The sequence below is a fragment of the Chenopodium album genome, chromosome 15 (assembly GCF_948465745.1).
Source record: "Chenopodium album chromosome 15, dcCheAlbu1.1, whole genome shotgun sequence".
Taxonomy (NCBI): Eukaryota; Viridiplantae; Streptophyta; class Magnoliopsida; order Caryophyllales; family Amaranthaceae; genus Chenopodium; species Chenopodium album.
Genome location: NC_137848.1, coordinates 50,751,707 through 50,770,989, shown reverse-complemented (window position 1 = coordinate 50,770,989; position 19,283 = coordinate 50,751,707). Strand labels below are relative to the sequence as shown.

General features: G+C 34.2%; 1 protein-coding gene and 2 pseudogenes across 1 annotated transcript; all 3 read left to right on the top strand.

The window, feature by feature from the left end:
• The first annotated feature begins 496 nt into the window (after positions 1 to 496).
• On the top strand, positions 497 to 2,050 carry LOC145581376 (uncharacterized). Its single transcript, XM_081638392.1, has one exon. The coding sequence runs from the start codon at positions 497 to 499 to the stop codon at positions 2,048 to 2,050; it is 1,554 nt and encodes a 517-aa protein (XP_081494518.1).
• Positions 2,051 to 5,014: 2,964 nt separating this feature from the next.
• Positions 5,015 to 6,554, top strand: LOC145581375 (cytochrome P450 CYP94D108 pseudogene; annotated as a pseudogene).
• A 9,117-nt stretch (positions 6,555 to 15,671) lies between these two features.
• On the top strand, positions 15,672 to 19,027 carry LOC145582506 (cytochrome P450 CYP94D108-like; annotated as a pseudogene).
• Positions 19,028 to 19,283: the final 256 nt, after the last annotated feature.

Here is a 19,283-nt window from a genome sequence, read left to right as displayed (position 1 = left end):
CAACAAGGGGTTTGGGCACAAATTTTAAGAAAGAAGTAAAGTGAAGAGAGAGAAAAAAATCTATGCAAGTTGCACATGTGATTAAGAAGTAATAAGCAAAGTTAAAAAAAAGACCCATGTGGGGTCTGCCACTTTTTACCGTGGCTTAAATTTGGAGGAAAGTTTTAAACTTTTTGCCCCACCAAATTTTCACATCTTAAAATTTTAAACTCCCACCAAATATTTGAAATTTTCAATATCTTTACAACTTTTAATTTAAAGGTGGAGTACTATAAAAGGGACCAAAAAATTTACAGAGAACATTCTCTCATAACTCCACTTCAATAAATTCTTATTCAACCTACAATAGTCAAAAGTACATTTCTTCTTCTTCATTTTTCCACTTCACAGCACACGCAGGCACTTATCATCATCTAGTTGTCTTCACTTCACTGCACACACTTCACCTGCAATTCCAGATAATACAACCACATCACACACTGCACCTAAGAAGATTATGGATGATTTTTATGAGCTTGAGGAGTTGTACCAGATGGATCAGTCTGAAGCCTTTGAAGAATGGATGCTAGATTGTGAGGTACCATTTTCTTCCGAATCTGATAGTGATGATATTGATATTGAAGTAGATCACGAAACAAATCCATTTGTAGTAGTTATGGAACAAAATGAAGTAATAACAGAAAAAAATGGAGTCAAAACCTTTGAATTGACTGATAAAGATAGACAACACATAGCTCAAAAATTGATTCTTAGTCGAAAAGGTAAGAGAGTTTGGGATGGGAGGAAAACTGTCCAAGATGGTGTTATTAAAAAATTAGCAGCAGAATATAAGGTACACAGAACAACAATCCATAGAATTTGGTGTAGGGCGAAAAACCATTTAAGTAAAGAACAAGTAATCGATGTGAGCAGTAAAAAGATACAAAGAGGTAGGAAAAGGCTGGGTTTTGATCCTGAAGTTTTAGGTGCTGTCCCTATTGAAAAAAGAACAACTATAAGGTCGTTAGCTGAGGCATTAGGGCTGGGTTTTTCTACGGTTTATAGGTTGTTAAGGGCTGGTTTACTTAGAGCACATTCTAACAGCATTAAACCATTATTGAAACCTCACCACAAGATTACAAGAGTTCAATACATTATGCAAAGTGTCATACTAGGTTGTGTGAATGAACTACCAAAGTTTAGTGCAATGTACAACATGGTTCACATAGACGAAAAATGGTTTTTTATGAGTGCCAAGACGCAAAGGTTTTACCTTTTTCCTTGGGAGGACGATCCTTACAAGGCAACACAAAGCAAAAATTTTATAGAAAAAGTGATGTTTGGATCTGGTGTAGCTAGACCACACATTACTCAACAAGGGGAGGAGATTTGGGATGGTAAGATAGGGATTTTTCCTTTTGTTGAAGGTGTGGCAGCACATAGAAGTTCAAAAAACAGAGCAAAGGGAACAATTGAAATGAAGGCAATACAATCTGTCACTAAAGATGTCATCAGATCAATGTTGATCAATGAAATGCTTCCTGCTATCAGAGAAAAATGGCCAATAGGAGCATGCAAAGACATTTGGATACAACAAGATAATGCACGTCCTCATATCAGTCCAACTGACAAAGAGTTCATAGAAGCTGCTACAAAAGATGGTTTCAACATTAGACTTGTTAACCAGCCAGCTCAAAACCCTGACTTAAATATTTTAGATTTGGGATTTTTCAGAGCTATTCAATCCATACAGTACAAGGAATTTCCTAGAAGTATTGATGATTTGATTAAAGCAGTTACATATGCACACAATGAGTTTGATGCTAGATCACTCAACTACACATGGCTGCACATGCAACACTGTATGCTTGAAGTTCTACAAGTGAATGGCGGAAATAAGTACAAAAACCCGCATAAAGGAAAGAAGAGGCTTGAAAGGTTGGGATTGTTGCCAGTGCAATTGGAAGTGCCATGTGATCTATTGGGACAAGCATCTGCGTTCCTTAATGAGGGACATATTGAGGTTAATGTTGCTACTCAACAAGGCAACATTGAAGACAATATGCCCTGATTAGCACTTCGGGGTAAAATCAATATTTTGGGAGTTGAAGGAAAAAATATTTGGAAAACATGTTTATTTTTTGGAAGCACATATTGAAAAATTTGTTTAGTTAGTAAAACTCTTTTTGTAATTACTTAGCTTTTCAATGTACTACCCTATTTTAGTTAAGGTGCTATGCAAACTCTTTTTGTAAAGGCATAATCAAAACCTACTTTTGTAAACATCATAACAGAAAATACTTCGTACGAATGTATGATATGTGTATTTATACGTTCAAAGTGTTATGAAAAGAGCATGCCAAGTTATATGATCAAACTAACCACAATAGCAACTTATACCCCAATAGCAACATATAGCAACACCGCAATACCACAGTTGATCATTACATAAGTATATGAAGTACAAAGTATAGAACAATACCAGGGACGAACTGAGAGAATGATAGAAGGGGTAAACTTCCATCTGAATCAGATTCACTAGGACTTGAAGGGGGAGTTGCAACTTGCGGCAGAGTAAAAGTATTGTTATAGAATGATTCCATGACACAAGTGCCAGGACGTGTACGCAGGATTCTGTTACCAGCATTCTGTATCTCCTCCGGAGTTTCTGGAGCAACAACATTGGAGTTTTGAGGAGGAGGTGATCTAGGATGAGGTGTTCTAGGTTCAGTCTTTTCAATTACCTCACCTTCATCACTTGAAGATTGGAGGTAACCTTTCCACTTTTTTTTTTACAGCCTCCCATTCTTCATCAGACGGACAAGGTATTTCCCAATATGGTATTGGTTGCATACTACTTTCAACACAATCATCATCTTTGTCTGATGAATCAGTATCAGTAGGATACTTTGGACGTTTTCCCTTCCGCATTCTTCTAACATACCCCAAATCGGTCTCATCCGATAATCCATCGTTCCACCTCATACTAAAACAAATAAACTTAAGATAAAGAGCTCTTTATACAGTAGAAAGAGAAAAAGATACTCCATCATCATCAAGCCTTTTAATTTATTTACTTTTAAAAAAAAAATTCTAGTCTTTTTCTTAGTTTATAACCGAAATTTAAACCATCTTTGCTCCATTTACAAGTATGAGAAAATGATACTCCATCATCACCGAGCTTTTTCATTTCTTTTATTTTAGAAAAATACCAACTCTTTTTTATTTAAATAGAAATCAGCACAAACACTACTAATTAAGCTAAGATATTCAATGCAAAGTGGTCCATAACTTTATTATCAACAACCGTCACTATACAAACAATCAAATTAACATAATCTTGCCTCTAAAAACAAAATTTATTAAACCAAGTTCTAGATTATTTTAAAGATTAAAATAAAACCACATGTTAGATGATTAACTACACAAGTTGAAGAACAAAAACTACCATTCAAGTGTTGAACCCATTATTAACAGAAATTGATAGATTTTTAAATCCAGATCGAATCGGAGAAAATTATTTCATGTAACGGCACAACAATTCAAATCAATATCAAGTAAGTATATTGAAAAGCACCTTGATTTGAAGCCTCGATTGAATTGTAGTTGAAGAACTCTAGATTTGGTTTTTTCAGTAAGTGTTGATGAGCTTAAATACGAGATTGATTTGTATACCGATGCATGCAACAACAACAACAAAAAGATAGCAAAATAGTGGAAAAAAATAAAGGATTTTTTTGATAATTTTGGTGAAGAACAAGAACCCTAGATTTGGGTTTGAAAGAAAATTGGGGATGATTGATGAGCACCAGCTTTGGGGAAGAACATGGGTAAATGTAATAAAGAATGAAGATTCTAGAGAAGTGCGGTAACTGTGGTAAATAAATCTGGTGGGAAAAGTTAGTGTGATGTTAGTGTTATTAAGAGTTAATGGGGGGTAATAATGAAGGGTATTTAGATGACATGAGTAAGGGTAAAAGTGGAATTTTTAAATAAAAAACTTTCTAAAAATAGGGTTGTTGCAATATTTGTGAAACTTCCTAATATGGTAATTGTTGCAATATTAACAGAACGGAGGAAGTATTTATTTATTTTATTTTATTTTTTTAATTTTTTTGACGGGAGCTAGTTTATTTATTGGTATGGATGACTAGATGAATTATTGGATTCGTTATTGCATGTAAATGAGATTAAAATTAAGTAATTTTATCTACTTATCACAATTGTTGATTATTATCTTATTAGGTGACATTTAATTACAAAGATAAATCGCCTATCATCTATAGCTATACACATGGAAAGACGTTAGCTAAATAAAGCTTAGAAAGGAAAGATACTACTATGTAATTCAAATAAAATAACTAAGCAAAGCAATTGTGTAATCATAATCATGATTTTGATTTGCTACTTACTAGGATGAATTATCCTTGTCATTCTCATTGTTAGCTATCTTGGATGATATCTATCTCCATTTACCAATCTTACGAATGTTACCGCTATACAAGCTATTAGAGAATACTTTTTTTTCATTTTTAGCTTTTTGCTTTGCAAATCAACCCATACATCCCACCAAATTGGTAAAAGCAATTCATTTGAAACTATTCCTCAATTACATGTTTTGTTTTCATTGCTCAATTCTTTTCAAACACAAACAAGAAAACAATGTAAATCAGTGGTAAATGTCTAAATGAGTGATAAATAGAGTTTCGACCATCAAGTGATGTCGTGGCGATACCTAAAATTTATGAATCAAATCTCGTCTATATTAATGTTCGTCTCTTAGCAGCTTTCTAAACAATCAAACCAAACAACAAAAGAAACGTACAAGGGATTATCTCCACAATTTTCGATAAAACGTATACATAGTATCTTCAAGCTAATTTGATGTGAGGTCATTGCCCATCGTAACCACATCTCAATTAATTAGTTAATCAAAAATCAAATTCTGTCCAAGCCAGGTTAATAATTCAATTGATTATAAACTTATAAAAACCTAATAATTAGTTTTTTCATTCATTATTATCCAAATAACATAATGGTGCAAATCAATCCTACCTTATTTTCTTTCTTTGCATATTTTACTCTCTTCTTTATCATTCTTCTTTCACTATATTTCACACTATACCACCATACAAACACCAAAAAACAACCTCATGGTTTCCAAAAATACCCTATCCTAGGCACCTTACCACAATTCTTAGCAAACCGGCACCGCTTCCTCGAATGGAGCTTCGAAATCCTTTCTCCCCTCCCTACACACACCTCCGTCTTATTCCGCCCCTGTAATGTGCAAGATGTCTTCACCGCGTACCCTCCTAACGTCAAACATTTCCTCAAAACCCGATTCGACAACTACCCTAAAGGCGCTCGCTTCATCTCTTTACTCCATGTCTTCCTCGGTACCGGCATCTTTAACTCCGACGATCATCTTTGGCGTCATCAACGTAAAACTGCTAGCTTTGAGTTCAGCAAACGTTCCCTTGAGAACTTTGTTCTAGATAGTATAAGGTTTGAGATTAAAACACGGCTTATTCCTATTTTTGAAGAGACATCCGGTTCAGACCGGGTTTTGGATTTACTAGATGTCCTCGAGCGGTTTGCTTTTGATAATATTTGTAAGTTGGCCTTTGATTTTGACCCGAGTTGCTTGGCGGGTGACGGTTTGGGCGAGTCCGAATTTATGCGGGCTTTTGATGATGCCGCTATGCTTAGTGTCGGGCGTTTCATGTACATGCACCCTTTAATATGGAAAATTAAGAAATTTTTTAATGTAGGATCGGAGAAGAGGTTAAGGGAATCAATCAAGATCGTCTATGATTTTGCTGAGAAGATTATACGAACTAGGTTAGAAAAAACATCAAGAGAAAATATTCGTAATGTGAATACCCAAGATTTGTTGTCACGTTTTATTTCTGTCAATGAAATAAGTAAACAACATAATTTTCTAAGGGATTTTGTGACAAGTACTATTCCAGCTGGGAAGGATACATCGTCCTTGGGATTAAGTTGGTTTTATTGGCTGTTATCCAAGCATCCCGATGTTTTGACAAAGATTCGGTTAGAAGTTGGTGAGGTTCGGACTAAAGCTGGTAAACAAATCGGGGATATGTATGATTTTGATGATCTAAGAGAAATGAATTACTTACATGCAGTGTTATTTGAGAGTCTAGATTATACCCTCCAATACCTATAGATACTAGAGCATGTTTGGAAGATGACGTGTTTCCTGATGGTACAACAATTAAGAAGAATTGGATTGTCACTTATAGCACGTATGGTATGGGGAGAATGGAAACCATATGGGGTAAAGATTGCTTGACGTTTCGACCCGAAAGATGGATAGCAATTGTTACAAACAAGAGAATCCTTTTAAGTACCCTGTTTTTCATGCGGGTCCAAGGATTTGCTTAGGGAAGGATATGGCGTATCTACAAATGAAATCGATAGTAGCTTGTGTGGTGGAGCAATTTGATGTGGTAATGGTAGAAAAAGAAAAATGTCCTCAATATTTGATGTCACTAACTCTCAGGATGAAAAATGGACTTCCTGTTAAATTAAAGGCAAGACAATTTTAGTGGACCAGGGAACCAATAATTCAAATATCACACGAATTATATCGACTAATGATAGCAAGATTTTACGAAAAATGATCAAGCTCACTTATTAATTAATCTGTGATTCATTAAAAAAAAAAAAAAAAAAGGTGCTGTAAGATCTCAAATGATGTATGTCTACAAGTACAACTTTCTAAAATTCTAATGGGATATACTTATCTTCATTTTTTCAATTGACACGTATTCATTTTCAAGAAGTTTTTTTTTAGTTGACACATTTTTTTTGGGTAAGTTTTATATCTTGCATAGTTGTATTTACTATTTACCTCACTTGCTTTATCATTCTCTGTCACTCTCTCTCCTCTCCTTAAGACCATCTCTAATGGTGAGACTCAAGTTTGAGTATAGAAATGTAAAATGAGTTGTTTTTTTACCTCCAATGGTGATACCATACCCACTTCTCAATTTAGCAATTCATGTGAAGTCTAATTTCCCAATAGTGAGACTCTAAAATATACAAATGTCACTTTCAATTTATGACCCACCAAATTCATTTCTTTTTTAATATCAAACTAGTGAATAGCCCGGGCGTTGCCCCAGGTTACTACTTTTGTAATCATGCGATTGGGGTATTATTTATAAGGATTTTGAAATCTGAAATCTACATTATTGAATGGTTTTTTTTTTAATAATTAAATCATGTTGTTAACACTTATGTATATTTCTCTTTCATATTAATAACATGCATGATAGTAGGCTAAGATGGTTAAATAGCCAACTTTGTTATAAAATGGTTGGGTGTTCGAATCCCCTTAACCTTATATTTTTATATGAAGTAATGTAGTAATGTGGGTTCCTTGGGTGACGTGGCGTAGCGATTAAGGCTAATTAAATGATGATGTGGCATAAAGAGATGTTGGGCATGTGATGTCGTCATGAAGTGTTTGTAAAGTGACATGGCGTAATTTAAAATGATCTGAGTGGCACATGGACGTTTTTATAAGAGCATCTCCAATAGTAACCTACAAGTTGCACCAACAATAAAGCTTGTATAAGCCTTATTTTTGTTTTAACATAATTTATTTTATAATATTAAATTATTATATAATTTATTTTCAAGAAATAGTATACTATGTATATTTTTTTCACATATTAGATAGAAAAACAATACAATATTAACTTAATACAAGGTTTTAATCTAATGCATATAAATCCTGTTATAAAAAAGACCTAATGTATATTTTTTTTAACAAATACGTTTAACTATTTAACTTCCCTTTATTTAAATATAATTTATTTATTTTTTAAAATTATGGTAGTTGAACTAAATATATATAGAAGATAGGAAGTATATATGTGTAATATTAATATTTAAATCAATGTATGATATATACTCCCTCCATTTTTAAATATTTGCTCCATTACTTTATGCGTGGAGTTTTAAGAGATATTGGAGAAAGTAATAAAATATGGAGATAGTGGGGTGGGTGAAAGAATAAAAAATTATATAAAATAATAGTAGTAGAGAGAATTGGAGTAGAGATAATATGAATTTAATAAAATATGATTTATGTTGGGTCTACTAGGTGAGAGAAATTAATTGAATATTGTAAAAAAATCCAAATAGGAAAATGTAGCAATTATTTAAAAACGGCCAGAAAAGAAAAGTGAAACAAGTATTTAAAAACGAAGGGACTATAAATCTTGCTACGAAGATATCATGTTAAAACTATTTAAAAAAAAAAAGATTAGGATTGGATAAAATATAAAGTGTTGGGAACATGGAGTATAGATCAATCTGCTACATATATACGTAGTATCTCACTGAAGTTTTTTATTTTTATTTTTATTTTAAGCCAATATTCCCAAAATTAAATTAATTTTTATAGAAAATAAAATTGAAACAAAATTTCTAGCTACAGTGCTTGTTTGAGCAGGGCTTGCTTGAAAGCAGCTTGCTTTCTTTCTTCTCCAGTGGTAGAGCTACAAATATGTAATTCTTAAATATTGCAAGCAAATCCCTAAAACTAACCATTGGAAATACTCTAAACGCCTTTTAATATATTAGTATAGATATTGTAAGATTAAAAAAAAAAAGGTAAAACTTAAATAAATTACAAAAATATTAAAATATTGACAAGGGGCCCACACTTTTTGTCAAATGAGACTCAAAGTTGAGTATCTAAATTGAAAGGAATGGTGTCCTTCGAACAAGTTTATTATTCCGATAGAGGGTTCGGAATTATTAGAAAGCTAATTATTTAGTGAGATCAAGTGATCAGAATGCCTGGGTGGAGGCCGCTTCCGATCAGTAATATTAATGTATAATTTATATTACAGCTTAATCTTGACTGAACCCTTCGGGTCACACCCAAGAAACTAACGGACCGATGCGGTGAATTAATTCAGAAAGAATTAATGAGTCGCCCGAGTAATTACTATTTAGACGTCTGAAATTCGAGCTTGGAGCGTCGAAACCGAGCGTCGAAAGTTGAGTCGAAAATGATAAAAGACGAGACAAGAAAATTACTAATAAATCAAAAAAATTACCAAAATACCCCTAGCATCGGAATGCCCCGAGCAAACTGAGTGCTAGGAGCATATGGCCTAGCAATGTGGCTAGGAAGCGCACCAAGCCGAGCCTAGGTTGGTTGGTGCATGCTAGCGCACCTTGGCTAGCTAGGCTGGCCAGCAGCCCGCACATATGTGCGTGGCATGCTAGCAGGCCTTGGCCAATAGCCCGCACAAATGTGTGTGGCGTGCTAGCAGCCTCGGCCAGCTACCCGCACAAATGTGCATGGCTTGCTAGCAGCAGGTCTGGCCAGCAGCCCGCACAAATGTGCGAGGCATGCTAGCAGGCCACAGCCAGCAACCCGCACATATGTGCGTGGCTTGCTAGTAGCAGGCCACGGCCAAGCAGCCCGCACATTTGTGCGTGGCCTGCTGGGCCGAGTGTGCGTCAGCAGCAAGCAGCCCACACTTGGTGTGCCTTGGTGCCCAAGTGTGGGTGCCACGTGGCGTACGTGGATTGGATGTTTGAGGCTTGAGGTGGCTGGCTATGGGAGAGGAGTGGGGAGCAAGTTTGGTCCCCCCCTTTCCAAATGGTCCTCACCTAACCTCTCTCATGAATATGCCACTTGTTGATTTATTAGTAGCTTGATAATTAATTTTATTTTGATTTAAAAATAAAATAGAAAATCAATTCTCCCACATTTATAGAAGAGCAAATCTTACTCTTATTTTTCCCTATAAATACCCAAGTTGGGGTATTGGGAAAATCACTTGAATAAAGTGTTGAAATAGGCATCACCATTGTGAAAACCTTTGAACACGATTAATTACTCGGGTTTAAGTCGGGTTTAGCTAACTCCTGAGCATTGGACCATTTTCAGTGCTCGGGTTGCTGGTGGATTTCGTTGGAGGTCCTCGTGCGAGTGAGGCTTAGAGCTTTTGAAGTAAGAGCTCTTTTAGTGAGCGAAGCACGCGCCAAAGGTATTAATCTCTTTCTTAATCTTGTTGTTTAATTTAATTATGCTTTATGGTTATAATTATTGTTAGTGTGGTCTTGGCTCGAGTTTTCTTCGGCGGTGAGTCGGACTCATCGAAACCCAACATAAATTTAGCAACTTTCTTTTGGAGTTGCTAAATTTTGATACTAACTTATTAGTATACATTACAAAAAAAATATCTCTCTCCTAAAAATACTCACTTGAATCTCACTATTGGAGATGGTCTAATATGTGTGTCTAAATTAACGTGTCAACTAAAATGAACAGAGGAAGGGTGGCTGACGGGAGGGGGCTAGAAGTTGCTGAGGGGTGGCTGTTTTTTTTTTTTTAATTTTTTTTAATAAACTTAATGGAACCCTAACGGATTCCGTTAAGTGATAATAATTTTTTTTTTTTTTTTGTGAGAAAGAAGTGGTAGAGAAATTTTAATTATGTGATTTTGGGTGGTAGTAAAGTAATATATATATATTCTATAATATAATTGTAGAGTCGTTTTTTTAATGAGAGCCTTCCAAAACCCCAATGCTCAACTCTCATACATTTAAGGATTTTTTTTTCTTTTTTTTTAGGAAAAAATAACTACCAATCCCACTACTTTATTTATTTATTTATTTTTTATCATTTTTTTTAAAAAAAAAATCAATAACTTCCCATTCACTATTTATTTTTTTATTTTTTTATTTTTATGGGACTACTACTAACATTTCACTTTGTGTTTTTTTTTTTTTGGTACGTAGTATAACATATGACATGTATTAACACGAGTATACAGTTCCTTTATCAACAATTCACTATAGCACTCAAAATCCCCAACATTTCACTTTTTTTTTAAACACTATGTACTAACATTTCACTTTGTTTTACGAGTATTTTTTTTGGTACATAGTATAATATATGTCATGCATTAGCACGACTATACAGTTCCTTTATCGACAATTCACTATAGTACTCTAAATCCCCAACCCTTCAATTATATGCATTTATTTAGGGACTACCCTCCAAATATTTTCCACTTCTTTAATCATCAAAAACAAAAAAAATGTACAACACGTTTTTGTGCAACTGGCCTCAGCGAATAACTACTTGCAACAGAACAAATTATGTAACTCCTAGAGCAAGACATTAACCCATATGACACTAACTGAGTAACACAAGAAACCCCTATAACACTGAACGGGTAACCTCTATAACTTTGAAAAAGTAAACCCCATAATAGCATTGCGTGGCCACCAACATAAAATAGTAAGACCCTGTTTTTTGAGCTTCTCAGCAAAGCATAGAATATCATATTTCAGCATAGCACAACAAGTGTCACCACATTATTAATACAATTATTAATACTCAGTACAACAGAGCTAATTAGGGTTCAACAGAACCGACCAGTCCATAACCGACCATTACAGCTCAAGTCTAAATTACAACATCAAAATAAACTTTCCACATTTTAAATATATTTTTTCTTATATATTCCGTGCATTTTGCACGGGTACACTCTAGTATAATATAATTGTAGAGTCGTTTTAACGAGAGCCCTCCAAAACTCCAATGCTCAACTCTCATGCCATTAAGGTTTTTTTTTAATGGAAAAATAACTACCAATCCCACTACTTTATTTTTAGTTTTTTATCATTTTTTTTAAAAAAATCAATAACTACCCATTCACTATTTTTTTTATTTTTTATTTATATATTTTTATGGGACTACTACTAACATTTCACTTTGTGTGTGTGTGTGTGTGTTTTTTTTTTTGTATGTAGTATAACATATGACATTCATTAGCACGAGTATGCAATTCCTTTATCAACAATTCACTATAACACTCAAAATCCCCAACATTTCACTTTTTTTTTAAACATTACAAACTAACATTTCACTTTGTTTTACGAGTATTTTTTTGGTACATAGTATAATATATGTCATGCATTAGCACGAGTATACAATTCCTTTATCAACATTTCACTATAGTACTCTAAATCCCCAACCCTTCAATTATAAGCATTTTTTAGGGACTACCCTCCAAACATTTTCCACTTCTTTAATCATCAAAAAAAAAAAAAAATGTACAACACGTTTTTGTACAACTGGCCTCAGCGAATAACTACTTGCTACACAACAAAGTATGTAACTCCTAGAGCAAGACACTAACCCATATGACACTAATTGAGTAACACAAGTAACCCCTATAACACTGAACGGGTAACCTTTATAACTTTGAAAAAGTAAACCCCATAATAGCATTGTGTGGCCATCGGCATAAAAGAGTAAGACCCTGTTTTAGCACAGCAGGTGTCAGCACATTATTAATACGATTATTAATTTTCAGTACAACAGAGCTAATTAGGGTTCAACAGAACCGACCAGTCCAAAATCGACTATTACAACTCAAGTCTAAATTACAACATCAAAATCAGCTTTCCACATTTTAAATATATTTTTTCTTATATATCCCGTGCATTTTTCACGGGTACACTCAAGTATATATAATTTAAGAGACGTTTTAACGAGAAAGCTCCAAAACCCCGATACTCAACTCTCATGCATTTAGGTTTTTTTTTTTTTTTTTTTTTTAAGAAAAAAATAACTACCCATCCCACTACTTTATTTTTATTTTTTTTTTAGCATTTTTTTTTTAAAATCAATAACTACCCATCCACTATTTCCTTTTTGTTTTTCTTTTTATGTGTTTTTCAAGGAACTACTACTAACATTTCACTTTGTGTTATTTTTTTTTTTTTGGTACGTAGTATAATATATGACATACATTAGCACGAGTATATAGTTCCTTTATCAACAATTCACTATAACACTCAAAATCCCCAACATTTCACTTTTTTTTTAAACATTACGTAGTAACATTTCACTTTGTTTTACGAGTATTTTTTAATATATAGTATAATATATGTCATGCATTAACACGAGTATACAATTCCTTTATCAACAATTCACTATAGTACTCTAAATCCCCAACCCTTCAATTATATACATTTTTTTAGGGACTACCCTCTAAACAATTTCCACTTCTCTAATCATCAAAAACAAAAATAAAAATAAAAATGTACAACACGTTTTTGCGCAATTGGTCTCACTGAATAACTATTTGCAACAGATTAAAGTATATAACTCCTAGAGCAAGACACTAACTCATATGACACTAACCGAGTAACCCCTATAACACTAAACGGGTAACCTCTATAACTTTGACAAAGTAAACCCCATAATAGCTAGCTACATTGCGTGGCCACCGACATAAAAGAGTAAGACCCTGTTTTTTGAGCTTCTAAGCAAAGCAGGGAATATCATATGGTGTCAGCACGACAGAACAAGTGTCAGCACATTATTAATACGATTATTAATACTCACTAGAGCAAAGCTAAGCAGGGTTCAATAGAGTCGACTAGTCCAAAACTGACCATTGCAACCCAAGTATAAGTTACAACATCAAAATCAACTTTCCATATTTTAAATATATTTTTTCTTATATATCCCGTGCATTTTGCACGGGTACACTCTAGTATATATATAAAGAGGTAGCAAATGTGAAATATGCATGGTGTTTTTAGTGGTGGCAAATGTCAAATTGTTCAATAATTAAACTTAATTATGAAATAATTAAAAATTAATTAAGAAATAATTTTTATTTTTAAAAAAAACAACCACCCCTCCCACCCACTGACCCACCACAACCCAGCGCCCTCCCCCAGCGCTGGCGCCGAAATCTGTTTTCCCACCCTTGGCCGGCGCGCAGGCAACTACTCCCGCCGACAAGCCCCTCTTTTCCCTTTCGCCCTCGTTCCTCCCTTATCCCACCATGACACAACCACGTAACCCACCACGGCACCACGCAACTCAACAAAAAAAAAACCCAACCACCCTCATCGCCCCTTAAACCATCACGAGACAGCGTGCCACCCCTTCCGTCCTCCTATGGCGAGCAACCCAGGCTACAATCAGAGAATCGAACTTCAATCGACCAACCTCACACAGTGCACTCATCAACTCGTTAAAATCAGCTAGCGTCGATTCCAAAAGCATCTTGAAACGACATCGTATCACACCAAGCATAGTTTCGGTAATCGTAATCTCTACCCATTGACCAGATTGCAGGCCATAACCTAAGGCTAAGACCATGGTCGAGCTTGGTGGCTATGAGGCAAGCATGACGGACATCGTCGACGTCACCTCGGGTGGGTATTGGCGACGCGGGAGGAGAGAGAGTGTTAGAGGGATAAAATGGTACGGAGTTGAGTGTAGGAGATTATGGGCGCCGACAGGGGTGAGGGAGGGGGTGGTAGGTTAGTGAAGAGGTGGTTTTTTAAAAAAAATTTATAATTTAATTGTGAATTTTGATAATTTAATGTAAAAAATCGGTTTTTGAGGTTGTAGGTCACTTGGAGCATTTTGAGAAGATATCCTTAAAAGGTGGGATTTTCAGATTTTTAAAAGATAGGACTATTTTGAGAAGATTTGCAAAAGGTAGGATTATTGTAGTGAATTTTTCCTTTTTATTACTCCACACAATTTTCTGTAATTTCCTACTAAAGCATAAAGCTACACTTACCTAACTGGCTATCTTGTAGTAATTTTTATTGCTATGCAATAGGAAAGAAATAACTAAACCAAGTTAAAAAGGAAAGATAAAATTTGAAACAACTATGTGTAAATGAATCAAATACAAGTTAAAAAAATTAAGCAGATTAAAATTCTCTAATCATAATCACAATTTTGCTACTTATTAGGATAATATATCCTTATCATTATTGTTGACTATCTTGTATGATATTTTTCTCTATTATTTACCTTATTTTTGCTGAAATGGAATTTTTTTTACTGAATTGAAATTATTTTTGCTAAACTTAAATTATTTTACTGCATTGAAATTAATTTTACTTAACTAATTTTTTTTTGTTGATACGAAATTATTTTTACTGATTCTCTATTATATTTCTTCTTTATAAATACTAATTTTTACTAAATTGAAATTATTTTTGCTGAACTGAAATTAATTTTAATAAACTGAACTTATTTTTACTAAACTAAACATATCTTTACTAAAATAAAATTATTTTTATTAAATATTTTTTTTAAGGTGAATTGCATGAACATGGCCTTACGTTTCTTACGGCTAAAGAAGCTAAAATATCCAGAATACTTGTTCTCATTTTAGTTTTGTGCTTTGCGTATCTAGCCTTGCATTCACACATATTGGTACTCCGTAAAAGCAATTTAATCTACTCGTAAGATATTTCTCAATTACAAATTTACAACACTATACCATAAACTCCAAAGCTACTTTATTAAAGCATGTCATGTTCTTGTTTTCATGCCACAATTTCTTTCAAACCCAAATGATGAGCAATGTGATAAACGATTGTTAAAAATCTAGACGCGACCATTGCATCGAATAGTGACTAAATTTAATATTGAATCTCGTTTACATTATGTATGCTTTTTTTTTACAGTTTTTTCAACATGAACAAACAAAGACAACGTACAAGTGAGTGATTATCTACATCGGTGTTCATCACTTTGTTTGAGCTACTTTGAGGTAATCTTAAATTAATCAAACGACAATTGAATTCCCTCTACACCAGTATTCATCATTTGTAGATTTGTTAACATAATATAAAAAAATAAAAATAAAAATAAAAATAAAAATAAAATAATTAAAAAAATAAAATAAAAAACATAATCATTTAGTAGCCTTCTTTACAAAAAGAAACAAACAAAAAAAGCAACGTACAACTGTTTATTACCACAATTTTAAAATTTAATTGATTCCTTCTAACTTATGTACCTTAATTATAAATTCTTATTCATTATATCCCAAATATAAAACAATGGAGCAAATCATCACCACATTATCTTCTTTCTTCCCATCTTTTACTCTCTTCTCAATCATTTGTTTTTCCTTCTATTTCACACTATACCACCTTCCAAACACCAAGAAACAACCACTTGGCTTCAAAACATACCCCTTGCTAGGCACCTTACCACAGTTCCTAGTAAACCGGCACCGTTTCCACGATTATAGCTTCGAAATCCTTTCTCCCCTCCCTACACACACCTCCGTCTTCTTCCGCCCTGGCAAAGTGCACGGTGTCATCACCGCGTACCCTCCCAACGTCGAACATTTCCTCAAAACCCGTTTCGACAACTACCCTAAAGGCACTCGCTTCATCTCTTTACTTTACGACTTCTTCGGTACCGGTATCTTTAACTCCGACGGTCATCATTGGCTCCATCAACGTAAAACTATTAGTTATGAGTTCAACAAAAGTTCCCTTAAGAACTTTGTCCTAGAGAGTGTAAGGTTTGAGATTAAAACACGGCTTGTTCCGATTTTTAAAGAGGCATCCGGTTCAAACCGGGTTTTGGATTTACAAGATGTTCTCGAGCGGTTCGCTTTTGATAATATTTGTAAGTTGGCCTTTGCTTTTGACCCGGGTTGTTTGGCGGGTGACGGGTCGGGAGAGTCCGAATTTATGCGGGCTTTCGAGGACGCCAGTACGCTTAGTGCTGAGCGTTTCTTGTGTGCGCTTCCTTTTATATGGAAAATTAAGAAATTTTTTAATATAGGATCAGAGAAGAGGTTAAGGGAATCAATTAAGACCGTCCATTAGTGCTGTCAAATTTCAAACCGAAACCGTTTAACTGCCCGAAACCGACCGACCCAAATGAGAACCGAACCGATTAAAAACCGATTTTTTTGAAACCGAAAACCGACCCGAACCGTATTTTAGTAAACCCGAAACCGAATCGACCCGAATAATGTTAAACCGTATAAGAACCGAACCCGTTAACAAACCGAACCAAATATAAACCGAACTGAAAGAAAACCGAACCGAAAAAGAACCGAACCGTATCTAACCCGAAACCGGTTCCAACCCGAAACCGTTTAAACTGGCAAAAAGATCGCTTACACCGAACCGTTAGTAAACTGCTACTCGTTTGCACCGAACCATATAAAAACCGAACTGATTGTAAACCGAACCGTTTATGAACCAAACCGCTTCTAAATCGAACCGTTTACAAACTTTTTTATATAATTAAATGGATTTTTTTTTGACGGGAATATAATTAAATGGATTAAATTATTAAATAAGAAGCATATAATAACCTAATTGTAAAACAATAATACATTAATACACTAACTCTTATAATCTACTTCGTAATAAACTAGTAAGATCAGTATGACTAAACTTGAAACAGAACATAATATGTATTTATAAAATCAATGAGAATTTGTTTATAATATGATGCCTAAATATGAAATGATTCGCGACTTGCCGAGTTTATATAAAACTTGTGAACGCAAAAGGTTAACAAGTACTATCAAATTTCAAACCAAAACCATTTAACTGCTCGAATCCAAACAACTCGATAAACAATCTATTTTTTGAAACCGAAACTGACCCGAACTGTAATTTAGTAAACTTGAAATGGAACCGATATGAATAACGTTAAAGTGGTTAAACCATCGAAGAACCAAACCAGTTATAAACTGAACCGAAAAAGAACCGAACCAGTTATAAACTGAACCAAAAAAGAACCGAACTGTTTCTAACCCGAAACCGTTTCCAACCCGAAACTGTTTGAACCGGGATAAAAACCGTTTACACCGCACTGTTAACAAATCGCAACCCGTCTGCACCGAACCGTTTACTACCCGGACTGTTTACAACCCGAACCGAATTAAAACCGCTTAAGAATAAACCGAAACCGAATCGAACCGATAACTATTTAAACCGAACCAAAACCGACCCGTGAGACAATTAAACCGATTCCAAGCCGACCCGATTAAATACCGAACCGATTTCAAACCGAACCGAAACCGAACTGTCAAACCGTTTTGACAGTGCTGCCGTCCATGATTTTGCTGAAAAGATTATACGGATGAGGTTAGAAGAAATATCAAGAGAAAATATTAGTAATATGAATTCTCAAGATTTGTTGTCACGTTTTATTTCCACAAATGAAATAAGTAAACAAAAAGATAGTAATTTTTTAAGGGATGTTGTGACAAGTGTTATCCTAGCTGGGAGGGATACAACATCCTCGGGATTAAGTTGGTTTTATTGGCTGTTATCCAAGCATCCCGATGTTTTGACAAAGATTCGGTTAGAAGTTGGTGAGGTTCGGACTAAAGCTGGTAAACAAATCGGGGATATGTATGATTTTGATGATCTAAGAGAAATGAATTACTTACATGCAGTGTTATTTGAGAGTCTAGATTATACCCTCCAATACCTATAGATACTAGAGCATGTTTGGAAGATGACGTGTTTCCTGATGGTACAACAATTAAGAAGAATTGGATTGTCACTTATAGCACGTATGGTATGGGGAGAATGGAAACCATATGGGGTAAAGATTGCTTGACGTTTCGACCCGAAAGATGGATAGACGAAAACGGTTGTTATAAACCGGAGAATCCGTTTAAGTATCCAGTTTTTCATGCGGGTCCAAGGATTTGTTTAGGGAAGGAGATGGCGTATCTACAAATGAAGTCGATAATAGCAAGTGTGGTGGAACAATTTGACGTGGAAATGGTAGAAAAAGAGAAATGTCCTCAATATTTGATGTCACTAACTCTAAGGGTGAAAGATGGACTTCCTGTTAAAGTTAAGGCAAGACAATTTTAATGGGCCGTGGAAGCAATAATGCACATATATTGCAATTTGATGCCGGTCGAAAGCTAGAATGAAGCTACAACATCTATGTTTGATCTTCAAATCACCCTAGCTATAACATCTATTGTAATCTATTCTCACTCATTAAAACAGAAATAATCAAAGTTATTATTATTATTATTTTTATTTCATTAACAATTACAATGCTCATTTAAGTTAATCAAGTTTTATCGTATGCTTATGATTATATATATCCACGATCCCACCCTATTATTGGTCTATTGGCTATACACTTATAAGATTTCTCTTTTTATTTATTTATTTTTTTTTTTTCACTTTGTTTAATTGACATATATTACTTGTATACTTTCTTTGTTACATGTTCAGATTCTTAATAATAACATATTTTGTGAGGTCAAAGATATTTACAATATTCTCTCTACCAACACAGCTTTTAACGTGGCAAATTTGTTGTAATTATGATTTATTTCATTTTTTTTCAATAATTTTTACCAGATTACAATAGATGAAATTTTAGAGGATAAAACTTCTTATTAAAAATAACAACATTATTTGTTCTTATAATAATATATCTTTTCACAATAATATCT

Coding starts and splice junctions, on each gene's coding strand:
- LOC145581376 (XM_081638392.1), top strand. CDS start 497: ATGGATGATTTTTATGAGCTTGAGGAGTTGTACCAGATGGATCAGTCT.